General features: G+C 42.4%; 1 protein-coding gene across 1 annotated transcript; it reads right to left on the bottom strand.

Moving 5' to 3' along the window:
• Positions 1-10,151: 10,151 nt before the first annotated feature.
• On the bottom strand, positions 10,152-22,130 carry LOC127585047 (protein PET100 homolog, mitochondrial). Its single transcript, XM_052042182.1, has 4 exons — positions 21,991-22,130; positions 16,542-16,628; positions 14,606-14,638; positions 10,152-11,727 (listed from the first exon to the last, which is right to left on the bottom strand). The coding sequence occupies exons 1-4, from the start codon at positions 22,018-22,020 to the stop codon at positions 11,632-11,634; spliced, it is 246 nt and encodes an 81-aa protein (XP_051898142.1). The 5' UTR covers positions 22,021-22,130; the 3' UTR covers positions 10,152-11,631.
• Positions 22,131-27,490: the final 5,360 nt, after the last annotated feature.

The raw sequence follows: 27,490 nt of genomic DNA, 5'->3' as shown, positions 1-27,490 counted from the left end.
AACCACATGGGATGTGGGAGGAAGCTGGTACACCCAGGGATAACCCACACAGTCACAGGGAGAACTCCACACAGGCAGCACCTGAGGTCAGCATTGAACCTGGGTCACTGGAGCTGTGAGGCAGCAGCTTCATAAGCTGTGCCATCTCTTATTCATAGAGTTCCAGTACAGAGGACTAAGAGACACTAAAACCCACTTCAGATTCAGATTCAGATTAGTTTAATATCATATACACCAGGGCGCAATGAAATTCCTTGCTCGTGTGAGCTCACAGAGTAAACAGTGTACATGGTAATAATAAATACAATAAATACAGTGACAAGCACAAAACAGCAGAATGGTGCAAAGATTGTCGTGCAGTCTGAAGTAGTGCAAAAAGAAATGCTAAAGTGACAATACTGGAATAGCCTACAACCATACTGAGAAACCACTAACCTCCACAATACAGTTCAATTCTTCCAGACAGATTTATTGAACAGTTCCCTTATACGAAGAGATGGACTCTGACCTCACGATTTACCTTGTTGTGACCTTGCACCTTATTGTCTACCTACACTGCACTTCCTCTGTAGCTGTGACACTTTACTCTGTACTGTTATTGTTCTTACTTGTACTACCTCAATGTAACTGCACTGTGTAATGAATTGACCTGTACGATCGGTATGCAAGACAAGTTTTTCACTGTACCTCGGTACAAGTGACAATAATAAACCAATACCAATACCAATTGTCATCCAATATCACCTTTCAGAGTCTCCTGCAATGGGAAATCCTGGTCAAAGGTTTTGAAGAAATCAATGTACACTGGATGCAAGACCAGGATGAAAAATGATGAGGAGTAAATGCTTTCGGAGTGATGTCCAGTGATGCAAGGGAACGTTGGCAGTGGCCAGTGGCCAGAGTTGGTTGGCAGTGGATCATAGACTACAGACGCCGCCTGATTTCCACAAAGCCAAACCCATATCCAATGTCACAGTTGGACAGTTTGAGACTTTCTTTCTCAGTGGGCAGTAGAAGTAGGAGTCTGTTTTAAGGCAGAGTTAGATGGATTCTTAATTAGCAAGGGGGTAAAAGGTAACCATAGGTAGATCGGAATGTGGAATTGAGATTATAATCAGATCAGCCATGAATGTATGGAATGGCAGAGGGTTGAGGGGCCGAGTGGCCTGCTCATGTTCCTAACTCGTATGTTGGAAGGCAGCACCTATCATCAAAGACCACCACCATCCGGGCCATGCCAACTTCTCGCGGCTACCATTGGGCAGGAGGTACAGAAGCCTCCAGGTTCAAGAACAGCTACTTCCCTTCAACCGTTTGTTCCTTGAACCAACCGGCACAACCCTAATCACCACCTCAGTGCAGCAACACTATGACCACTTTGACCACTATGCACTACAACTGACTTTTTTTGTTATAATTATGTTCTTTCTTGTATAATTTTGTGTAATTTATGCTTAATTTATGTTGTGAATGTTGTGTCTCTGATGCTCTGTGCCTGTGATGTTGCTGCAAGTAAGTTTTTCATTGCATCTGTGCACACATGTACTTGTGCAGATGACAATAAACTCGACTTGATCTATGGTCCTGTGTCTTCTATCTGCTTTTCCTACAGTGGTAATTAGACTTCAAAAATGTTTCATTGTCTGTAAAACACTTTGCAACACTCTGAGGTCACAAACAGTGCCACAAAAAGACAACAAATATGTGGACTGATGCAAGATTCATTGGAGGCCCTAGTGTTCCTTTTAGGCTTTATCAGAGTCATGATCTGTGAAGAGTTAAAGCTCAAAGAAGTATGAGAGATGTGTTCAGTTAAATGATAAGAGAGTTAGAACACAGTGCATTAGGGATTGTTTACTGATGCTAAACCCACTTCTTCACGCCATTGGTTTTAAGAACCTTTGTCCAGATATCACCTGCAGTCTCAGCTCGAATTGTACAAACAAAATTTACCCGAAGAACTGACTAAAAACTTGAATGCATTAGGCAATCAATTAACATTTTTCAAAGCTGCATTTTGAAAACACTGAATTTTGAAATTATCCTTTGATGTTAACAGCTGACATTCAGATAGAGAGAAAAGACAATTCTTGATAAAGATCTTTGTTTAAATGTCATGTGTATGGGCAATCTTCACATTAGCTTAAAGAATAATTGCTATTACACTTTTGAATAATATTCTCACCAGCATAGAATCTTAAAAAAGTAATTGATGTGTACCAGAAGCTCTGTGATCTGCAGAGTTAGGGATCACTTTCTGTAACACTTTTCTGATTGGCAAAGACACAATGGGCCACATGGCCTGTGTCATAAGGTGTTAACTTTCACATTCAGTCCATCACACCTGGACTAGTCATAGCTGTAACAAGCAATCTGCTGGAGGAACTCAGCAAGTCAAGCAGCATCTGTGGGGGAGAAGGAATTGTTGGCGTTTCGGGTTGAAATTCCACACCAGTCCTGATGCAGGGTTTCGACCTGAAACGTCGACAATTCCCCTTCTCTCCACAGATGCTGCTTGACCCGCTGAGTTCCTCCAGCAGATAGTTTGTTGCTCCAGATTCCAGCATCTGCAGTCGCTTGTGACTCCATAGGTGTCCTCTGATTGAATTAAACTGCACAATTTTTTGAACCAACTCTGAGCTAATGGGTAGTTCCTCAGTATCTTGGTTCGGATTATTCATCTGGTTTCCACAGAATCAAACCTACACCCAATGTCTCAGTTGGACAATTTGAGACTCTCTTCCTCAAGGATCGATAGAAGTAGGAGCCTCTTGAATATTTTTATGGCAGGGTTAGATAGATTCTTAATTAGCAGATGAAGGGTCTCAACCTGAAACGTCGACTGTCCATTTCCCTCTACCCACTGAGTTCCTCCAGTAGTTTGTCTTTTACTGCAGTCTCTTGTGTCTTCTGATTACTGATGGTGCTGAAGAACAATGTGCTTACACTGAACTATGAGTATTTCCGGCAGTAACTGGTAGCCACACAGGACCACTGCAACTTATATAAGAACAACTAACTCTGAGAATGCGATCAAATTGTCAACCAACTCAAGAGATCATCAATCTCACAGCCCTGTATCAAAATATGGTGGAATCTCGTCAAATACTTTTGGAAGTTTGGGTATGTAATGTCAACCTGGCCACCCACAAATACAAAGGTAGAAACATCACCAAATAATTCAAGATCAAAATATTGGTCAAATACTTCATCGGGTTTGATAAGATATCTTTATTAGTCACATGCACATCGAAACACAGTGAAATGCATCTTTTGCAGAGAGTGTTCTGGGAGCAGCCCTCAAGTGTTACCACGCTTCCGGCGCCAACATAGCATGCCCACAACTTCCTAACCCATATGTCTTTGGAATGTGGGAGGAAACCGGAGCACCCGGAGGAAACTCATGCAGACACGGGGAGAACGTACAAACTCCTTACAGACAGCAGTGGGAATTGAACCCTGGACTCTCTTACAGGGGTGGTGGATACAGATTGAATTGTCACCTTCCAAAGTGAATTGAGCAGCAGCTTATTCATTGACAGCACTGCGACAGGCAACATGTAGGTAGTGGGCAGATCATGTGACATAACAAACACCAAAGGTCATCTTGCACCTCAAACAAAATGTCCTTAAAGGACAAAGGAAACAACAGCAACTTCTCCAAATAAAAGTGGATAATTTCTCTAGAAATAATGGTGCAGTTGGAGGGTACATATACATTATGCACATAAAATCAATCTCTATCACTTATAGCAAGGCAGTCACCAAGCTTGATTGACAGGGGAATTACCCAATCATCTCTGCTCTGGCTCGCTATAAGCAAGGTCACTTTAAACAGTCATTAGCTAAATGCTTGGGAAGTTATTTTTCACACAGACTGCATCTCATATCTTAGGAGCCACCTGTTAGTGACGGCAGACATTGATGATGAAATCCACCAATGACTTCAATACCCCAAAAGCCTGTGGTTGATGAGGAAAAGCAAGCCTGAAGACCAGGATCGCTGACCTGGCATGGTCTACCAGGCAGCAATGATCCCTGCCCTCCAATATACTTCTGAGGCCTAAACTACCTGCTGCAGGCACCAGGAGGATACCACCAACACTGTCTCCACAAAGTGAGATAGATAGAAGTTGAGCAGGCTAGGACTTTATTCATTGGAGCATAGGAGAATGAGGGGGTGACCTTGTAGAGGTGTATTAACTCATGAGGGGCATAGATAGGGTGAATGCATACCTCTTTTGGGGAATTAAGAATACACCTAAGGTGAGAGGGCAGAGATTTAACAGGAACCTGAAGGGCAATTTTTTCACCCAGAGGGTGGTCAGTAAATGGAACGAGCTGCCAGAGGAAGCGGTTGAGGCAGGTACATTAACAACATTTAAAAGGTACTTGGACAGGTACATGGATAGGAAAGGTTTAGAGGGATATGGGCCAAATGCAGGCAAATGGGACGAGCTTAGATGAGCATCTTGGTCGGCTTGGACCAGTTTGGTTGAAGGCTCTGCTTCCATGATGTGTGAATCTATGGCTCTAAAATCCTTCAGCTTCACTGGAAGTGTAACTGAACTAATGGGCTTGTATTACCCTAGGACTGACCACGAGCTTTTCCTCAGGCCAATGCGAACCAACTACCAGGTGCAAGAGACTTGCTGAGCAAAGCTCCCATTTCCTGACTGTACTCAGTGACTGTCTACAATATGTCAGAAAAGGAAGCAATCCACTATCATACATTGCTTGTAAATTAATCTTACCATTGCTCATGATCAGTAGACAAGATTTTTTTATATAAGTATTGCTTAAAGTTGGGAGAAAGGATTCTATAATTCACTCCACAAAGTCACTCAGTGGATGGAGCTGGCAGATTCGGTTCAAGGGACCTCAAAACCTCCTCTTGCTCTGATGTTTTTCCTCATCAGCTTCTAAATGAAAGAGAGGTAGATATATATTGAAGATGCAAGGACTTCAACAGACCCTTTGCTTCTCCTGACAAAAAATTTGCTTCATATACATTACGTGAAGAGACATCCTTGTGTGTAGGTCTGGTCACCCAGCTGTAGGAAAATGTTATTAAGGTGGAGACGGTGCAGAAAAAATCACGAGGATGTTACCAAGACTGGAGGGCTGTGAGATATAAGGTGAAACTGGACAGGCTGGGACTGTTTTCCCTTGAGTGTCGGAGGCTGAGGGGTGACCTTATAGAGGATTATAACATCATGAGGGGCATAGATAAGGTGGATGGTCACAGTCGTTTCCCCAGGGTAGGGGAGTACAAAACTAGAGGGCATAGATTTAAGGTGAGAGGGGAAACTTTTAAAAGGGACCTGAGGGGCAACTTTTCACACAGAGGGTGGTGGCTACATGGAACGAGCTGCCAGAGAAGGCTGTAGACGCAATTACAAAGTTCTAGAAACAATTACAATGTTTAAAAGACATTTGGTCAGTTACATGCATAGGAACAGTTTAGAGGGATATGGGTCAAATGGGGCCAGCAAAAATGGACATCTTGGTTGGCATGGAGGAGATGGGCTGAAGGGTCTGTTCCCGTGCTGTATAACTCTATGATTCTATAGATCAATGGTCATGGAGTCATATGGTATTAGATCCATACAGCAAGGAAACAGGTTCTTTCGCCCATCAAATCCACACCAAACATCAATTGCACCCATTTACACTAACTCTACAGTAATCTCATTTTCCCCACGTTTTCATCAACTCCCCCTAGGTTCCACCCCTCACCTACACATTGAGGGCAATATACTGTGGCCAACCCACAGGTCCTTGGATGTGGGAGTAAAGTGGACGACCTGGAGGAAACCCACAATCCAGGGAGAACGTCAACACTCCACAAAGGCAGCGCTGGAAATTAGGATTGAACCTGGGCCACTGGAGCTGTGAGGCAGCAGCTCTCATAACTGTGATGACAAGCTGCCCTGTAGTCTTTAGAAAAATAATTTATGAATTTTAATTAACTGCTTTCAGTATTGCAATGTGCAGAAATCCAATGAGTCTAACAGCTGCAGGGCAAAAGGATAACAAAGCTCATTACAGAGTCTTCAAAACCAAAGGTTTCATTTGAGACCTAATTGCTTTACACAATGCTCAATTCATCGCCAACAAAGATAGACCACTGGGTGAATACTGACAATACACATTTGAAACCAACGCTCCTCAATCTTTCGTTGTATAGATTTAATGAACACAGAACATAACAGCTAAATTACACTACCCAAATAGCAGAGAGCCTTTGTCTAACAATAACTCTAATTAAAAGCATAATTAATACAATCCATATGTGTCATTGCTGGTTAAGTACTAATATTGGTGTAATTTTTCATAAAGTATTCAGTTTATGCTATCTTTAACCAGCTATAAATTAGTTATATTTGACATCTTACATCTATGAGAAGATATATATTTACTCAGCTAATGGCAAGAATTATCCATACTGGTTTAGTATCATTGAACACACTGTCCAAGAGCAGTTGCACTTCACACTTTGGTTCTGACTTCAATGGAAGTGGATTTCAGGGACTGGCATTAAATTCACAAAGCTACCAGACAGCAAATTTAGTACTGCTGATTGGGAATGGATTTCAGTTCACTGACATCTTTCACTGACTCATTACAGAACAGTAATTTCCCTTTCCTGGAGTAAATCAGCTAGGAAGGGACCTCACTGTGGGAGCTCTCCATGGGCTGTCTACACTTCTCGCTGCCTCGGTAAAGCAGCCAAATAATCAAAGATCCCTCTCACCCCAGACATTCTTTCTTCTCCCCCCTCCCATCGATACAAAAGTCTGAAAGTATGTACCACCAGGCTCAGGGACAGCTTCTATCTCGCTTTATAAGACTATTGAACAGTCCCCTAGTATGATAAGATGGACTCTTGACCTTACAATCTACCTCGTTTTGACCTTGCACCTTATTGTCTGCCTGCACTGCACTTTCGCTGTAACTGCAACACTTTATTCTGCATTCTGTTATTGTTTTCCCTTGTACTACCTCAATGCACTGATGTGATGAATCGATCTGTTTGGAAAGCAGATTTTCACTGTACCTCAGTACATGTGACAATAACAAACCAATTTACCAGTTTTATCATTTTTGAGATCAAACTCGTTCATGAGAGAAATTAACTGCACTTTCAAATGGCCATAAAAGCTTCCACAGCTGTTTTTAACAATAGCAGGGAAGTTCTCTCTTGCATTTCCTTGACTAACATCAACAACAAAATAAAAGATTATCTGGTTGTGTTACTCATTGCCTCAGGTGAGAATGCACTGAGAAAAATGCTGGCTTTGGTGTTTCTGACATTAGTGACTACATTTCGGAATGACTTTGCTTCTAAAGTGCTTGGACAACGGTGCTTTATAAATATAATTTATTTAACTGTTTTATTTTTTTCTTTACCAATATAAAAGAAATATTTTGACCATCAAGTACTTCTAGCAATGAATCATACTTTATTATTGCGATTTATTTAATTCTAATTTTCCCTCTTTCCACCCCTCCTTTTCCTATTCTTCCTGCAATCTGCAGTCTTTCAAAAACTAACCTGGTGACACATGATCAAATTTAAGTTTGTAACCTCTCTTTAGGAGCAACATTCCTGTTAGTGAATAAAAGACTGCCTATAAACCAGCCAATCATTTTGCCTCCACAGTTAGTCAACCAACAAGAACCCCTGTGTGCACATCCTGCATCACAATGCAATATTATATGGGGGTCCTTAATTATATAGAAAAATGTGTTTTCTCTGTTTTCTCATTCAAAAAAGTTGCAGACTTATCACGTGATCATCCAACCCAACTTGCCTTTCAAAGAGCATTTCATGGCTCTCTTAATGGAGAAGGAACTTGAGGCTGGAAGCCCAGCTGGATCACGAATTGAATGATTTCTGCATTATCTCCTGTCTTAATTGACTTTGAAAGTAAGTACAATTAGCTGTGTACTAGAATTGTTTTTATGGGCACAGTGGATTTATAGCTCTGTATGTTTGGATGGGAGCTGGGTTTCAAGAGGATTTTTATGAAGTGTAGTTTTTCACTATCCAGCTCTGGTTGAAATTCTATGAGCAGAATCTAACCTCTTTCCTTCTATATTTTAAAATTGGATCCTTGGCTTCTTAGGAGCCCTGCTAAGGCATCTCAGCGACATTGGTGTAACACATGCCATGCTAGCATTGCAGTGTCAAAAGCACCACCAGGTTCAAGAACAGCTACTTCCCTTCAACCATTCGGTTCTTGAACCAACCGGCACAACCCTAATCACTGCAGTTTAGTAACACTATGGACCACCTTGCACTAAAATGAACTTTCTTTTTGTTCTAATTGTGTTTTCTTGTAAAAATTGTGTTCATGTTTTTCTTGTGAATGCTGCTTATCTGATGCTCTGTGCCTGTGATGCTGCTGCAAGTTTTTCATTGCACCTGTGCACACGTGGACTTGTGCAGATGACAATAAACTCAACTTTGACTTTGAAATTCTTTAGTCCTGGTATATTGTAATTTAAATGGGAATACTCCATAGGTCAGGCAGCATCTGTTGAGAAACAGGCTTAATGTTTCACAATGATTCCTTTGATCAGGAATTAGTTAACTTTTTTAAGCAAGTAAACATTCAAAAAGAGAGAAAATATGCGACAATGTGGAAGACTAGAGAGATTTGATTGCAAAATGGGCACTGGTGCAAAGCGAGAGGGGTGAGAAAAGGTTCCAGGATGTTCTACAGAAGTAACAAAAGCAGAATCATTCCCAGCAACCATTCTGAAATCATTGAGGGCCAATGGAATCTGCAGGTCTTTTAAGTAACCAATCAAAAAGCTGTTCCTTGTGCTTTGTTTGACCAACAGATTGGTTTAAAATATAAATGTTATAAGCAACTGGAAGTTCAGAGCCACACCTAAAGCTTAATGAAGGTGTTCCGAAAACTTGGGGGGGGGGGGCGCGATTGTAGCATTAACTGCAAGTAGTGTGCTAAATTGAAAGCAGTATGTAAACTGATGTTTCACCTGGACAGCGGAAGGAGAAAGGGCAGCTGTTGCATCTCCTGCACTTTCAAATGTAGCATGGATGCAGAGGGGCTCCTGAATGTAAATGAAAAGTAGACCAGGATATCACATAGGGAACACTTTGGAGGGAGAAGTGGAGAGGGAAGGGCTGTTCGATGATGTTGGAGGAAAGATCTCTCAAAGAAGGAAATGACACTGGAACAGTTATCAATGTACCAGAGAAAGATGAGGCTGGAGTTTGAGTTGAACCACAATCAGGACATCCACATGTTCCTGTACTGTTCGATGTTTCACAAAACAGGTATTTTAACTGCCCAGTTTTTTAAGCAACTTTTTACGTGGAGGAAGTGAGTGGAGTCAAAAGAGAAGTTGCTCAACTTTCTGTTTTGGACATACTATTAAATTTCTGCTCTTGTAATTCTAACAAATATTTGTTACAGAAGTAACCCACAATAATTATGATTTAAGGGAATTGGGAGGCTGGTGGGGACAGGGAGCAGTGAATAATGCTTAAGAGAACCATATAGGGGAGAGGGGCCACAGAGTAAGCCGTGTTTGTGAAGGGTTTTCACGGCTGAAAACTATTATCACATACCTGTGATGCTTGTTCCAGCAGATTAACCAGTCAGGTTATTGCTGCAAAATTAATTTCAGCAATAAAGGCTGTACAAATAGCTCAGTGCAGCTTGTTTAAAAATAAACTACCATTTCCATATGGAAATGTTTCCTGAGCCTTTCAGAGAGAAAGTGATAATTAATGCAATGTTTCATGTACTGTTTTAATTGAGACACTGGTTTAAAAGGTTCAGAACAAGCAAATTATTTTAAAGGACACATTATCATTTAGTAGACTGAGAGATGTACTACCCCGCAGAGGCAATGATAACGTTTGATGCTCTATGTAGTTAGAAGGGGAAAATGGAATGAATGCAAAGCCTTTGGTGCCACTTAGTTTAGAAGGTGTCAATGAAACACTTCCAACAGAAAGGATAAAAACAGTAATTACACCTCCTTAAAATGCAATCCCTATTGGCAAAACCACAATGTGTTATTTTTGGATAATAAGAGCTTGGGAACAACAAATAACTATTTCTTATGATTTTGCTACCTTGGTGAAAATAGAACATGTAAGCACACACTTGAACTCAAAGATTTATTTTGCTCTCCCAGTTCTGATTCTACGTTTCCCTGATCAATTAGTCATTAACCAAATACATTAGTTATTATACAGACCACAACATTTCCTTTTCAGTCTCCTCAATGTGGTAGTGGCTTTTGTTAATTTGTTCTGAAATAACAAATTTCTTCCCCACATTTCATATTATTCGATGAGTTTCTGCACATGCAGATACACGAGAAACTTTTAATTATAAGACTTCTCTTACTGTTTACTCTGTGACTGCTTCCTAATCTTTTCTGTCTCTCCATATTGGGCTTTCAGCTACCTTGGCCCCAAGCTCTGGAATTCCGTAAGCTTTTTCATCTCTCCCTGCTCCTTTTTAAGACACACCTTAAAATATATCTTGTTGGCCTAATATCTCCTTATGTGGCTTAGTGTCAAATCTTATTTGATAGCGTTCCCTTGAACATTGTACCATATTAAAGGCATTATACAAATGCAAGTTGCTGTCACCAGTGCTCTCTCCTGGTTCCCTATATGTTTCTAATATTTAGGACATCACCTGACTCACGGCTCAACCACTGAACATTTGTGTATTCAATCATTTTTTTCCTCTATCATGTTACCCAAGCTAAATGTCAAAAGTAATTCAATGTAGTCTGGTATCAAAGCCCAATGAGTAGCTTTTATCAAAAGAACTTTGGAGCCAACTTTTTTTTAAATTTCTACATAAGAGCTTGGTGTTATTTCTTTGATCCTTTGCTCTCGCTTATGGAAATAAGGCTTTTTGGATTCTGACACATTTGTGCTGTGCAATGGGCCACAAATGTTATGGATCAAAGACATCCTTGAAATAGAAGCATTAAAAAGGAACCTGTATTTAGAAACTGTGACTGTTTTGCAATAGTAAATTGCTTCAGAAAGTGGCACAGCTATGTAAATGACAACAACTCCCACTGGCAGGGTCTGTTGCTCTCCTGAAGATAAAGCTAATGGAACATTTGCTTTCACTTTGGAACTGGAGGAATACTAGGAAACTTGAACCTTTAAATATTGCAACACCTACTAATACAGGAACCAAAACTAGGTTGACAGAAACACAGTTTAAAGCCCTGCAAAGTACAACCATGTCTTTATATTATTATCCCAGGTCAGGAAGTTGCCACGCCACATGCCAATGAGGTTAATGCATCAATGCAAATTCCAAAAAAAAACACCTTTTGGTCAAAAGCAAGCATAAATGGTGATCATCCTGGGCAACTTATATGTAGAAGTCTGTCAAACAGTTGTCTCCTGCATCATAATTATATTTAAGTGATTTTATTGAGTAAAAAAATAACTTATACCGATCAGGTCAAAACAGAAATGTCTGGCAAGGTAATCACTGCTGATAAGGTTTCCCAGAAGACAGAAAAAATAATTTTGCAAAGTTCCAACAGCTTGGATTAATTGAAGATATGCTAGCTAGTGCTGGCAACTTTTGCAGTATTGAATCTGTATTAGTGTTCCTGAACCTTCTGGGTTTCTGCTTGACGCAAGAGTTTCTCTTCCTGCTTTTTCCTCATCCGTTCCTTGAAGTCTTCTAGTTCTTTTCGCTGTGATCAGAAACAAGTTCCGTTAGAATCAGTCCTGAGGGAGAGCAGCACTTGTGTACACGTAAGGGCATATAAAAATCCCCTGTGGATGATGATGTGGCAAACGTAGCTTTCACAACTTATAACTGATGCACTGAATATCAGTCTCCCTCAAAACAATAATGCAACATCTCAGCAGCAAGCAACCTAACTTACTAACAAAATGCCAACAAATATGGGGCATGTTGGTCGGCATGGACCAGTTGGGCCAAAGGGCCTGTTTCCGTGCTGTTTAACTCTATGACTCTAATGTAAATCTCAGATTGCCAGTTCCTTCAGTGATAACAAAAAAATGACAGTGAGCACAATTCAGAAACTTACTTGTGTAATAGGTAGAACATTATTTGGCACTTTGAAGTTTTATTTGGACAATCTGCTTAGATCTTGCCATGGATTACATGGTATATTTATAATTTTCAGCTATTGGAAAAGGCTAATGTGTTGATACTGAGAAAACTAAGGAGCAATTTCCTGCTTCTGCACTTCAAAGCCAACAACGTTCAGATGTTAGCCTGGATTTTGTGGTGAGCGATGAAGCAAAAGTATCTGTCACTGACCCCACAGATCACCATCACAGAGATCCCGCTTTCTGACATTGGCTGCGGTCAAGTGCAGACAAAGGGGTTGCTGGTGAGTAGGATCAGTGCTGGCTAAGCAGCCAATCTTAAGAATTCTCTCAGAAAGCCAAAAGCACCACTCTCAACAAATAATTTTAAATATATTACGTGAAACAAAGATGGGAAAATATGCAACATTAAAGTAGGAAGTGAAAGTAAATGTAAAAAATGTAAATATTTAGTTGAGGGAATTATAACCCATGCATATAAAATTTGTTTGATTTTTCAGGACCAGTGACTTTGTCAAGCAGAAATTTCAGTATGCCATTAAAAATCAATTTTTACCTCATACCACAGAATGTAACATTTTCAGGGTACTGTCCAGCAAGAATAATTTATAAATATGTGAAACATTCAGATTTACTTATTACCCCAGATAATGCTGAAAGAGGTAGCAAAACAGCACAGCTTGTGCGGGAGCAGGGAACCATTGACAGCAACTGCTGGATCTCCATACTAATCTGCCCAACTGTGGAAATCCCAGAGTTGCTGCCAGTTTCACAGTATAATGATGGCAAACCATGGCTTTGTACAGACTCCTCAGTTCAGGGGGAAATAAGCATGGACAAAAAAGCTGGCACTGCCAGTGATGTCCATGAACAAATAAAGAATCTTCAAAATGCAGCCTTTATTTCAATCACTAACTACTCCTGCCTCTATGAAGGCATATAAAAGTACTTTACTTCCAATGAATTTCAGATTTGTCAATGTTCCAATCATCCTTGTCTTATTAAGACTGCTGAGAAGATTTCTCTTTTAAATTTTATCAGCTCAGCTCCTCTGCCGATGGAAGGTGCTGATATGAAAACATTGATTGTTTTTCTCTCCTCCTCTCTCTGCAAATGTTCTCTGGTCAAGTGAGTATCGTTAACATTTGTGTTTTAATTTTCTCTTTAATATTGTTACAACTTTATGGCTTTAAAATCAATGTTTGCTACACCATTCCTGGTTATTTCACACAATCTTATAACTCCTCATCTTCACCTGTATGCCCTTTGTCCTACAGCATACAAGCTTCTACCAGTGCAAAAATATTACGAAATATTAACAACTCATTCAGTCCAACCAGGTTATGTTCTCTCTAAAAAATAAATGCAAACTAGTTAGAACATGAGACATTACTAGCTTAGTTGAGGTGAGGTGACTAGCTTAGATGCATTTAAGAGAAGCTAGATACACACAAGAGAGAAAGGAGAGGAATAGGATATATGGATTAATTAGATGGAGAGGGGCCATTTGAGACTCCTGCAGAACAATAAGACCAGCATGACATGGTGGACACTAGTAACCCATTTCTGTAAACTTTCAATAATTCTACACCACAGATAAATGTGATCACATTAAATAATGAATCTGTAAACACTCCATGACGAAAGAGCATCAATTTTGCAACTGTTAAAGGTTAATGCCAAGCTCCAACATGAGACTCTCATTCAAAATGGCAGGAATAAGCAAAACATTCAACTCTTGATATAAATACCAAAAACACCTTGGAAAAAAAGTGGGTAAAAGAGTTAACAGAACAGTACAGCACAGAACAGGCCTTTCAGCCCACAATGTTGTGCCAACCTAGCTATTCCCTCCTACCTACAGAATGCCCATTTCCCTCTATTTTCCTCTCGTTCACGTGTCCATCCAAGACCCTCTTAAAACCCCCCAATGAATTTGCCTCCACCACCCTATCAGGCAACGCATTCCAGGCATCCACCACTCAGTAAAAAATGTACCCCTCACGTCTGTTCTGAAACTACCCCCTCTCACCTTAAATGCACGCCTTCCGGTATTGGATCACTCAATAATGGGAAAAAGATATTGCTTCTCCACCCTATCTATGCCCCTCATAATTTTATATACCTCCAACAGATCACCCCTCTGCCTCCTCCGCTCCAGAGAAAAGAGCCCAAGTTTGTCCAGCCTCTCCTGATACCACATGCCCTTTAATCCAGGCATCATCCTAGTAAACCTCCTCTGCAACCTCTCTAAAGCCTCGACATCCTTCCTATAGTGAGGTGACCAGAATTGCACGCAATAGTCTAAATGTGGCCTAACCAGAGTTCTATAGAGATACATCATAACTTCTCGATTCCTATACTCAATACCTCAATTAATAAATGCAAGCATTCCATAAGCCTTCTTAATCACCTCTTGATTTACTTATATCCAGTCACTTGCACGACAACAATAATTTTCTAACGCATTAGTTCAGGAGCTCAGATACTTACATGCATCTTGTCTTCTGGCGGATAGATTTCTCTCTGGAAAAATACAAATTGGAATTGGTGCTTTAAAAATATGGATGCCATATTACAATGTGATTTTAAATAACAATCTGAAGTTTAAAGGACTCCTCACAAAAGAGAATCTTCTATTGCTTTACAAGGCAGAGTTTTCTCATTCACTGTCAGGTGTTGCTGCCAAAGCCAGTATTTCTTGCCCTGCGGAAGGTGGTGGTGAGTTGCCTTCGTGAACAGCTGCAGTCCTTCTAGTGAAGGTACTCCCACATGTGCTGATGGGGAGGAAGTTCCGGCATTCAGATTCAGTGACGATCAATGACTAGCAGAACACTTCCAAGTCAAGAAAACGTGCAAAGGCTATCAAAAGGTTGGAGTGGATGGGGGAGAATTACAAGTGAAAATAAAGAGGAGACACAGGAGACTGCAGATGCTGGAAATCTGGAGCAACAAACAAGATGCTGGAGGAACTCAGCGGGTCGGGCAGCATCTATGGAGGGAAATGGACAGTCAATGTTTCGGATCAAGACCCTTCATCAGGACTGGAAAGAAAGAGGGGAGATAGCTGGTATAAGAAGGTGGGGGGAAGGGGTGGAGCAGGAGCTGGCGGGTGATAGGTGGATCCAGATTTGGGTGGGGGGGGGGATGATGATAAAGCTGGTGGGGGGTGGGGGCAAAAATGATGCAAGAAGCTGGGAGGTGATAGGTGGAAGTGACAAAGGGCTGAAGAAGATGGAATCTAATAGGAGAGGACAGTTGACCATGGAATAAAGGGGAGGAGGAGAACCAGTGGGAGGAATGTGGGGGTGATGGGCAGAATGAGAGGGCAGGGGAGGAAAGACTTGGGGGCTGATGGGATAAGGGAAAATGAGGGACAGAGGAGAATGGTTACCGGAAGTACAAGTGAAAATAAGTTATTCTGATTTGTGTAACTTCTTTACAGAACAATGAATTATAGGTGCTTTGCTCCAGATTTTTGTCCCTAAACCTCAGACTCTTATCCCTCTTTCAAGGTGCTGCATAAAAGCTTTCTCTTTAACATTTGGCTACCAGTTTTAGTGTCTCCTCTGATGGTGTCATTTTTTTTAAATTCACTTACAGTATGTGGGTGTTTATTGTCCATCCTTAAGTGCCCCAGAGAAGATGGTGATGAATCACCTGTTTGAACTGCTAAAATCTAATGATAAAGGTCCTCTCATGATGTCATTGGGTAGGGAATTCTAGGACCTAGACTCAATGACAATGAATGATCAGCAAATACCTCCAAGCCTGCATAGTGTGCATCTTGGAGAAGAACCAGTAGATGGTGGTAGTCCTATGAGCCTACATCTTTGGTAGGTTTGATGAAGCTGTTGGAACAGCCTTGGCAAGTAATCACAATGCAGTTGTAGATGATACAGACTGCGGTCATGGTGCGCCTGTGGTGAAGGGAATGAACGTTTAGGGCGATGGATAATTTGTCTGATTACATGCCAGTGAAGACCCTTGGAATATTTTCCTATGTTAGAGAAACAATATATAAATAAATGTTTTGCTGTAGCCTAGTGTTTTGTCACATAGCCTTTAGGTTGTTTTCAGCTGTGGCATTAACATTCATTATTTCTCCTGTTTGTGACCAAGAAACTTCTCGTTTTACAACCCTAATAAGGTAGGGTCCATAATGTTAACAGGCATTCTACCATTTCATAGCACTTCACGTTCAAACGCCTAGGAGTCCTTTGTCACCAGTATAGCTCCTAACCTGTCCACGACGAAATACACACATTCCCAGGTATTCAGCCTTTGATATAACATGAGGGGAAATGATAATACAAAACCTCTATGGCGGCTTGTTGAACTTCAGCAAGTCGTCTCCAATTCCTGTTCTTGTATATATTTCAATTTTATCTTGTGAACAACTACAAAATGCATCTCATAACTCACTGACCTTCCTTTTGACCACATATTCCTCAAAGTATTCTGCTTGATTCGAGACCCAAAATACTGTCACAGGAAATGACAGATAAAGGAACATCTGGTGGAAAGAAAACAGCATAATCAGATAAACCGTTGCACAATCTGAATTAAACATTTAGAATCACTGACGTTTGTCAGTGAATCACCAGGTTCAATTCTGGCCGCTGTCTGTAAAGAGTTTGTACGTTCTCCCCATGTCTGCGTGGATTTCCTCTGGGTGCTCCGGTTTCCTCCCACATTCCAAAAACGTACAGGTTAGGAGTTGTGGGCATGCTATATTGGTGTTGGAAGTGTGGCGATACTTACGGGCTGCCCCCAGTACATTCTACACAAAGATGCATTTCACTGTGTGTTTCAACGTACATGTGACTAATAAAGAAATCTTAATCTTATCTACGAAGGTCTTGCCTAACAGTTTGTTCTGAATAACTGCTAAAATAATCCTTTTTTTTATTTCTCCCCTATAAATGAGTCTGAACATCATTCAAAATATCTCTAGCAGAGACTACATGTAGTGGAGACAGTAAATAAAAGAAAGTAAATAAAAAAATACAATTGAGAGGAAAGACCAGAACAAAAGACAAGAAGAAAGGCAAAGATGAAAAGATAAAATTAAAGCACTGGAATAATTAGCTTTTAGAAGAAAAACTATACTCAGATATTTCAATAAAACTTTAAATGCAAAACAAAAATATTGCAGATACTAGAAACTGGAAATGAAATCAGAAAATTCAGTGCATGTTCAGCAGCAATGTTTTGAACACTGTGTCAATGCTTCATAATCTATGACAGTTATTCCAATTCACTGACAAAATAAAGTATCCAACTCCAATCATACAGAAGAGACAAAATAGAATGCAGATGCTGGAAGCTGGAACAATAAACAGCAGGTCAGGCAGCGTGTGTTGTGCAGCATGCGTCATTTTCCTGATCTTTCTCGATCAATTTCCTTGTCCCTTCACCTCTCTCCTCCACATTTCCCCTCCACCTCTCTCCTGTTCCCTCCTTTTGCCACTTCTTCTCTCTCCTGCCCGTTCCAATACCTCTTCACCTCATCCCACTGTCCCTCTCCCATCTCCATTTGTCCCCAATCCACCAGACTCACCTACCTTTTAATCACCTTCTCTCCGACTTCCCACCACCTCTGCTCCTCCCCAATACTATACTTCCACTTCCTCTTGCTTTTTCACTTCCATTTCCCACCACTTTCCCCTTTTGCCCTTTCTTCTTCCTCCTCTCCCTCCTCTCCCTCCTCCCCATTCACCTTCCCTCCACCCCTTCTTTCCCTCTCCCCCATTTATTCCCACTCCACCTTACTCCTTCCAAATTCCACCTCTCTCTCCATCCCCCCTACATGCCAGACTTATGAAAGACATGGCCACAGAGACAGTGGATGCTCTGGTTATCATTGTCCACACTTCTAGAGATTCTGAAATGTTTCCTGCAGTTGTAGAGTAGCAAGTATGACCTCACTTAATAAAGGAGGGAGAGGGAAATCAACTACCATCGCATTAGCCTGATATCATGGTAAAGAAATATTGGAGTGTATAATAAAGGATGTTGTATTGAGATACTTAGAAATTGACAATATGATTGAGAAATGTCAACATGGAATTTTGAATGGTAAATCATGTTTAGCTAATCAATTGGGAGTTCTTTGAAGATGTACCTGTAGATGTGGTGCATTTGGAAATAGAACATAGAAAAGTACAGCACAGAACAGGCCCTTCGGACCACAATGTTGTGTCGACATAGCTACAGAATGCCCATAGCCCTCCACTTTCCTCTCATTCATGTGCCCATCCAAGCCCCTCTTAAAAGCCCCCAATGAATTTGCCTCCACCACCCTATCAGGCAACGCATTCCAGGCATCCACCACTCTCCCAGTAAAAAATGTACCCTTCACGTCTGTTCTGAACCTACCCCCCTCACCTTAAATGCATGCCCTCTGGTATTGGATCACTCAATAATGGGAAGAAGATATTGCTCATCCACCCTATCTATGCCCCTCATAATTTTATACACCTCCAACAGATCACCCCTCAGCCTCCGCCGCTCCAGAGAAAAGAGCCCAAGTTTATCCAGCCTCTCCTGATAGCACATGCTCTGTAATCCAGGCATCATCTTAGTAAACCTCCTCTGCACCGTCTCTAAATGTCAGGCGGCTTTCGCTGAGATCCCACACAGGATATTGTTGAGCAACTTCATAGAATACATGATATTGGGGTTAATATGGTACAATAAATTGAGAGTTGGTTAACTACTAGGCTTCTGGACTCAACATCTTCCCTCGTCTAATCCTGTTGAAATTTTATAGCTTTCTAGAAGATCCCCTCTCATTCTTCCAAACTCCAGCAAATACAAATCCAATTAACCCAGCCCTGCCACCCAGGAATCAGTCCAGTATATCTTTATTGTACTTCTTTAATGGCAAGAACATCCTTCCTCCACAGATGAGATCACACCAAGGCCTTGTACAGTAAGGTAGTATTGCTCCTGTACTCAATTCCTCTTGCAAGAAAGTCAACATATCGTTTATCTTCCTGAAGGCATACTGCAACTAAACTCTTGCTTTCAGCGACAGGTGGACAATAACAGCCAGGTCATTTTGCATCCTCCCATCTTCCAATCTATCACCATCCAGATAATATGCCTTTCTGTTTTTGATCTGCCATGCATTTAATCATTTGCCCAACTTGTATAAATCACTTTGCAGCCTCTCTGCATCTTCCTCACAGCTCACATTCCCAATGTCCAGCATTTGCAAATGTTACATTTACTTCCCTTTTACAAGTCCGTAGCTCCCTGAAAGTGGCTATGCAAGCTGATAGGGTGGTAGAGAAGGTGTATGGCATGCTAGTCGAGGCATTGAGTTTAAGAGTCAAGAAGTTATGTTGCAGTTTTATAAAACTCTAGGCCACATCTGGAGTATTGCATTCAATTCTGGTCGCCTCATTATAGTAAAGATGTGGAGGCTTTGGAGAGGGTGTAGAAGAGGTTTATCAGGATGCTGCTTGGATTAGAGGGCATGTGCTACGAGGAGAAGTTGTTTTCTCTGGAGTGGCAGCGGTTGACGGGAGACCTATTGAAGTTTATCAGATTATGAGAGGCATAAATAGAGAAGACAGGTGGTATCTTTCTCCCAGGGTCGAAATGTCCAATACCAGAGGGCATGCATTTAAAGTGAGAGGGGGTAAGTTCAAAGGAAATGAGCGGGGCAAGGTTTTTTTTTCCCCCACACAGAGAGTGTTGGGTGCCTGGAACGGGGTCGCCAGGGGCGGGAGGGTTGGTGGGTGTGGTAGAAGCAGATACGACAGTGGCATTTAAGAGGCTGTTAGATAGACACATGAATATGCAAAGACATATGGATCACGTACAGGCAAAACGGAATTAGTTTAATTTGGCATAGATGTCATGGGCCAAAGGGCCTGTTCCTGTGCTGTATTGTTCTATGTTTATTGCCTGATCATGATTATCCATTGAATTATTTGATCTAGGTCACCAGAGTGATAGCAGTTGGTCAAACTCATCTTCAAAAGGGCACGTAGAGATTACAAATAAATACAGGATTCTTCATACAAACACAGTAACAAATTACAGGTAAAGAGATGGATCTGAATTTGATTGTTAGTTGATAGAGAAAGTTTAGCCATGTCCATAAGAGGGCTTACTGCCCTTTAACTGGTTCTGATATATCTAGATGACACAGGTGGCATAGATAGAGTATACAGCTGGTATCTTTGTACCAGGGTTGAAATGTCTAATACTGGAAGACATGCATTAAGGTGGGGGGGGGGGGAGGGGGGGGAGGGGGGGAGGGGTGGCAGGGGTAGTTCAAAGGAGATGTGTGGGACAAGTTTTTTCACACAGAGAGTGGTGGTTGCCTGGAATGCGCTGCCAGGGGTGGCAGTGGAGGCAGGTACGATAGAGGCGTTTAAGAGGCTCTTAAGATAGGTAGCGTAGCGGTTAGCGCGACACTATTACAGTGCCAGTGATTGGGGTTCGATTCCCGTTGCTGTCTGTAAGGAGGTTGTACGTTCTCCCGTGTCTGCGTGGGTTTCTGCCGGGTGCTCCGGTTTCCTCCCACATTCTAAAGACGTACGGGTAGGTTAATTTGGCGCTTAAATTGGGAGGCGCGGACTCGTTGGGCCAGAAGGGCCTGTTACCACGCTGTAAATAAAATTTAAAAATTAAAAGATAGGCACATGAATGTGAAGAGAATGGAAGGATGTGGACACTGTATAGACAGAAGGGATGAGTTTAGTCAGGCATTTAATTAGTAGTTTAATTAGTTAAACATACATTAGTTCAACATCACAGACACATCCCTCCCCACCATCAGTAGTATTTACAGGAGGTGCTGTCTCAAGAAGGCAACATCTATCATCAGAGATCCCCACCATCCAGGCCATGCCATCTTTTCGTAGCTACCATCGTCAGGAGGTACAGAAGCCTGAAGTCCCACACCACCAGGATCAGGAACAGCCATTTCTCTTCAACCATTTGGTTCTCAAACCAACCAGCAAAACCCTAATCACTACATGTTAGCAACACTGTGACCACTTTGCACTACAATGGACTTTGTTCTAATTGTCTTTTCTTGTAAAAATTTTTAAATCTATGTGATCCTTGTGAATGTTGCTTATCTGATGCTCTGTGCCTGTGATGCTGCTGGAAGTAAATTTTTCATTGCACCTGTGCACACATGGACTTGTGCATCTGACAATAAACTTGACTTTGAACAACATGGTGGGCTGAAGGGCCTGTTCCTGTGCTGTTCCACGTTGCATGTGTCTCCCTGCCCTACCGCACCCCAACATTACCCCCACCCCCAGCTCAGAGCCCAGTGTGACCTCACTGCCTGCCCCCCTCCCCCAGCCCAGGATCAATCCCACCACCTTCTCTCTGCGCTCTGACCATCCTCCTCCACCCCAAGCCTCCCACAGGACGACCTCCCCCTCCCCCTCATCGAGCCGATCAGCCCCAGCCCCCAGCCCCCAGCCGTCACCCCCGCCGTGTTTACCCCTCCTCCCCGTGTTTACCTCCCTCCCCCTCCCCACCGTGTTTACCCCCCTCCCCGCCATGTTTACCCCCTCCCCACCATGTTTCCCCCTCCCCACCATGTTTATCCCCTCTCCCCCACCGTGTTTACCCCCCTCCCCGCCATGTTTACCCCCTCTCCCCCCTCCCCCACCGTGTTTACCCCCCTCCCCGCCATGTTTACCCCCCTCCCCGCCATGTTTACTCCCTCTCCCCCTCCGTTTACCCCCCTCCCCGCTATGTTTACCCCCTCTCCCCCCTCCCCCACCGTGTTTACCCCCTCCCCGCCGTGTTTACCCCCTCTCCCCCCTCCCCCGCCGTGTTTACCCCCTCTCCCCCCTCCCCCGCCGTGTTTACCCCCCCCCAGTCCCGGCATTTACCCGGAATATTTCCAGCCTCACTCCCCCCATCTTCCGTCTTCTCAATGTCACCGAGCGGACCAACAACAGCCGTCGCCATTGGCTGCGAACCGAGGCCACTCAGCGAGGCAGCCGCACTCCCGATTCACGGCGACGTCTGATAGGCCGGCCGCTTCCGCCGGTAGCTATGGCGACCACAGCCCCGCCCCCTAACAACCAGGGAGGGAGGGGAAGCCAAGGTGGCTGATCCTCTGATGGAAGTGATCAACAGCTGCTGGAGGCAGCATCTGTGGGGAGAGCAACACAGTCAGTGTTTCATGGACACACAGGAGACTTCAGATGCTGCAATATGGAGCAAAGAATAAACTGCTCAGGGGGTCAGGCAGCATCTGTGGGGGGAGATGGACAGTCCAGGTTTCAGGTCAAGACCCTTCCTCTGGACTGGTTTCATGTTCCATGACCTTTCATCACAAGTGGAAAAGTGCAAGAACAAGTGTGTTTTTAAGACTTATTGGTTTATTATTATCATTTGTACCAAAGTACAGTGAAAGGCATCAGCAATACCTCCAGCTCGATTATTCTCAACACTGGTGCCCCACAAGGCTGTGTCCTCAGCCCTCTACTCTACTCCCTATACACTCACGACTACGTGGCCAGATTCTGCTCTAACTCTTATCTACAAGTTTGCAGATGATACCACCGTTGTTGGCCGTATCTCAAACAGCGATGAGTACAGGAAGGAGATGGAGAGCTTAGTGGAATGGTGTCATGACAACAACCTTTCCCTCAATGTCAACAAAACTAAAGAGCTGGTCATTGACTTCAGGAAAGGGGGCGGTGTACATGCACCTGTCTACATCAATGGTGCTGAGGTCGAGAGGGTTGAGAGCTTCAAGTTCCTGGGAGTGAACATCACCAACAGCCTGTCCTGGTCAAATGACGTAGATGCCACGGCCAAGAAAGCTCACCAGCGCCTCTACTTCCTCAGGAAGCTAAAGAAATTTGGTTTGTCCCCTTTGACTCTCACCAACTTTTACCGATGCACCATAGAAAGCATCCTATCTGGATGTATCACGGCTTGGTACGGCAACTGCTCTGCTCGAGACCGCAAGAAACTGCAGAGAGTTGTGGACACAGCCCAGTGCATCACAGACACCAGCCTCCCCTCCTTGGACTCTGTCTTTACCTCTCGTTGTCTTGGTGTAGCAGCCAGCATAATCAAAGACCCCACCCACCCAGGACATTCTCTCTTCTCTTCCATCGGGTAGAAGATACAGGAGCCTGAGGGCACGTACCACCAGACTTAAGGACAGCTTCTACCCCACTGTGATAAGACTATTGAATGGTTCCTTTACAAAATGAGATGGACTCTGACCTCACGATCTACCTTGTTGTGACCTTGCACCTTATTGCACTGCACTTTCTTTGTAGCTGTGACACTTTACTCTGTGCTGTTATTGTTTTTACCTGTACTACCTCAATGTAACTGCACTGTGTAATGAATTGACCTGTACGATCGGTTTGTAAGACAAGCTTTTCACTGTACCTCGGTACAAGTGACAATAATAAACCAATACATAAGTACTTCGAGGTAGTACAAGGGAAAAGCAATAAAAGAATGCAGAATATAGTGGTACGGTTACAGCTACAGAAAAAGTGCAGTGCAGAGAGAAATAAGGTGCAAGGGCCACGATCAGATAGATTGTGAGGTCAATAGTTCATCTTTAACATGCAAGAGGTACATTGAAGAGTCTGATAATGGGGGGTGGGGTAGAAGCTGTCCTTGAGCCTGGTGGTGTGTGTTTTCAAGCTTTTGTATCTTCTGCCAGATGGAAGGGGGGAGAAGAGAGGAGAGACCAAAAGGAATGTTTGTGATAGGATGCAGACCTTGGTTGTCCAGATAACAATTATTTTCCGTGCTGGTAATTAGAGAGCAAACTGAAATGAAAGAACAAGTTGGAAATGCGAGTTGTAGCTGTGGGAGTTTGCAGAGTCTTGACTACAGCTCCCACCACCTGCTTCCTGTGTGGATTTTATTCCGTTCTCCCTCATGCTCTGTCTCTTTCATACCTGTTTTGAGACTCATAAGTGATACAGCATGGAAATAGATACAGCATGGTGCTGAGGTCAAGAGGGTTGATAGTTTCAAGTTCCTAGGACTGAACATTACCAATAGCCTATCCTGGTCCAACCCCATAGATGCCATGGTAGGAAAGCTCACCAGCGCCTCTACTTCCTCAGGAGGCTAAAGAAATTTGGCATGTCCCCTTTGACACTCACCAACTTTTATTGATGCACCAAAGAAAGCATCCTATCTGGATACATCACGGCTTGGTATGGCAACTGCTCTGCCCAGGACTGCAAACCACAGAGAGTTGTGGACACAGCCCAGCGCGTCACAGAAACCAGCCTCCCCTCCATGGACTCTGTCTATACCTCTTGCTGCCTTGGTGAAGCAGCCAGCACAATCAAAGACACCACCCACCTGGGACATTCTCGCTTCTCCCCTCTCCCATCAGGCAGAAGATACAGGATCCTGAGGGCACGTACCACCAGACTCAAGGACAGCTTCTATCCCACTGTTATAAGACTATTGAATAGTTCCCTTATATGATGAGATGGACCCTTGACCTCACAATCTACCTTGTTATGACCTTGCACCTTATTGTCTACCTGCACTGCACTTCCCCTGTAGCTGTGACACTTTACTCTGTATTCTTTTATTTTTACCCTGTACTACCTCAATGCACTGTGTAATGAATTGATCTGTATGAACGGTATGCAAGAAAAGATTTTCACTGTACCTTGGTACAATTGACAATAATAAACCAATACAGATCATGTTGAACTGGGATCACCAACAGACACATCTAATGTGTTTCTCTGTTAGCCTGAGCACACTTGTGGTAAATAACTGTCGGTAAGATTTCAAAAACATATTTCTTACGATAAATGTAATATTTTTTGTGAGCATTGTTGATTATACTTTGTGTGATTATGGATGTAGGAAAACAGCTGCAAGGAGCTAATTAGGGTTGATTTATGTTCTGGTAATAAAACACATTGATTTTTTTTCCAAAGTGGCTGTGAATATACTTCTTTTACATTGATACGTGGAAAAACTCATTTACACGTTAGTGACTGAAGGCCATGTTAATGAAACAACAACAACAAGTGGATACCTTTGGATTATGTGGTCTAATCAATTGTTCCATTGCCCATACAATTGTGAAAGTAAAACTGTAGCTGCCGTAAATCTGGAATAAAAAGAGAATAAAGTGGAATAATTCAGCAGATCAGGCAGCATCTATGGAAAGAAAAACAGTTAACGTTTCAGAACCACCATTGATCAGAACTGGGAAAGAGTGAAGATACAAGAGACTGCAGATGCTGGAATCTGGAGCCAAAAAAAAGGACCTGCTGAAGGCATTCAGTGCATTAGGCTCCACAGATGCTGCCTGACCCACTGAGTTCCTTCAGGACCTCCTTATTTCACTAAGAAAGAGTGAAACAAGTTTGTGCTGGTAGCAAAGGTGGTGGGTGAAAGAGGCTGGGTGGGGAAAAAGGGAATTTCTCTCCTTGGATAAAACAATGAGGCCATTAGGGGGTGGTTAAAATCAGATTAATCTTCTTTATTAGATTAATTGATTTGATCGCAATTGCCCGGCAATGGCCACATTATTTCACCCTATCAGAGAAAAAGCAGCTTAAAATTGTTGCTTTCGTAATATGGGAATGACACTTTTATCTTGCTACTATATCAGTGAATTTTTTTTAGAAGGCCTATATTTTTCTTTCTTTCCCCAAAGTAGTGGTAAAATCTTTTACATCCAACTGAAGCAGAGATAGGGCCTTGGCTTAATGTCTCACCTCAAACCAACGTCTCTGACACCTCTGCACTCTGTCAGTACTGCATAGGAGTGGCCCACACATGTGTTCTGAATGGGATTTGACTCCATTACCTTCTGAGTCAGAAGTGGCAATACTTTCTATTGAAAAGTGCTTTATAAATTGTTATTACCTGAAGACAAGTCAAGTCGAGTTTGTTGTCATATGCACAAGTACAGTGGGTTACAGGTACAAGATTAAGACAACCACAAACAGAACATTATTTATACATAAATTACACATGGCAGTGAAGAAAGAAAGGCTGTGTAAAACAAGACATTAGTGCAAAAAAACACAATCCAGTCAAGCCCACGGTAGTGCAAGAGGTGGTCTGTAGTGTTGGATTTGGGTTGTGCAGGTCGGTTCAAGAACCTGATGGTGGTAGGAAGGTAGAACTAGGTGGTGTGGGACTTCAGCCTTCACAATTCTCCCAACAGTAGCAGCGAGAAGAGGGTATGACCCGGATGGTGGGGGTCCTTGATGATAGATGCTGCCTTCTTGAGATAGTGCCTCATGTAGATGCTTTCAATTGTGGGGAGGGCTGTGCCCATGATGGACTGAATAGTGGCAGCGGGAAAAATATGTTCCATTTATTATGAATTTTTGATGAAAAGGAGAGTTTGCTCCTGATCATTTTACTCAACCAGACTTCCTTAGTGGAATGATCATTGAGCACTACTTGGAATTGATTAATTGCCAGTGATTACATCTCACATTTTGGCCATTTCCACAGCAACAATATTCCCAACCAGAGGAATACTAGTTAACATATCAACAAAGAAGATGGTCTCCTTACCTTTGTCTTGTGCCTCTCTTTATTCAAGTCACATCAGCCAGCCACGCAGAAATATGTGCTTCTCGTCAGACCAAATGATAAATTCAGTATGCTGCTTTCTTGAATTGTCAACCAAATTTGGTTGACTTCTATTTAGATGAAATGTTGAGACTGCAGACCCGTGATATTTAATCATACATATTTATGATCAATAGCGCTTCCCAGAGTCCCATATTACACCAAGACAGAAGCACATTCATATCATGCATGGTTGATAGAAAAAGCTGCTCCATTAACGTATCAGTGAAATGGAGATTGAAAGCTGCAAACTGGAACATTGTCTCAAAGCAAGTAACCTTTCATCAATTCTTTAACCAACCCAACACAATAATCTTGATTTTGATTTAATGCTGAACCTATTCTTACTTTCTTTTCAGTTCTCCAACCGTGATTTTCAAACTCATCATCAAGGAACACATTGTGAATGTTGCAGTCTTACCCTCAGCACTGGCGTGCTGGTCCTTGTCATCAGTGAGGATGGGGACTACTGAATGTGTTGATCTTATGACACTAAAAATGTAAAAAGTTCTGCATGTATAAAATTTTTTTGTATATATTTTCTTTATCATCAATGAAGTTTATTTTTGGAATGTAAAAAAAATCTCAAACTCTGCAGTTTAGAAGAATAAGAGATCTCACTGAAACTTAGTTCTCCCAGGGCTCAATAGGCTAGGTGAATCAGACCATAAGATATAGGAGCAGAATTAGGCCATTCTGCCCATCAAATCTACTCCGCCATTCCATCATGGCTGATCAGGGATCAATCTCAGGATAAATGAGAGGCCATTTAGGACTGAG

This window comes from Pristis pectinata, chromosome 31, assembly GCF_009764475.1.
Source record: "Pristis pectinata isolate sPriPec2 chromosome 31, sPriPec2.1.pri, whole genome shotgun sequence".
NCBI lineage: Eukaryota > Metazoa > Chordata > Chondrichthyes > Rhinopristiformes > Pristidae > Pristis > Pristis pectinata.
This window is presented reverse-complemented; position numbering and strand designations above follow the sequence as displayed.

Excerpts from the sequence above, each read along its gene's own strand:
- LOC127585047 (XM_052042182.1), bottom strand. The coding sequence starts at position 22,020 with ATGGGGGGAGTGAGGCTGGAAATATTCCGG. Across the intron at positions 14,639-16,541 it reads AATATGTGGTCAAAAGGAAG|AGAGAAATCTATCCGCCAGA; the intron begins GTCAGTGAGTTA and ends GTATTTTTCCAG. Across the intron at positions 11,728-14,605 it reads CGCCAGAAGACAAGATGCAT|CGAAAAGAACTAGAAGACTT; the intron begins GTAAGTATCTGA and ends TTCTGATCACAG.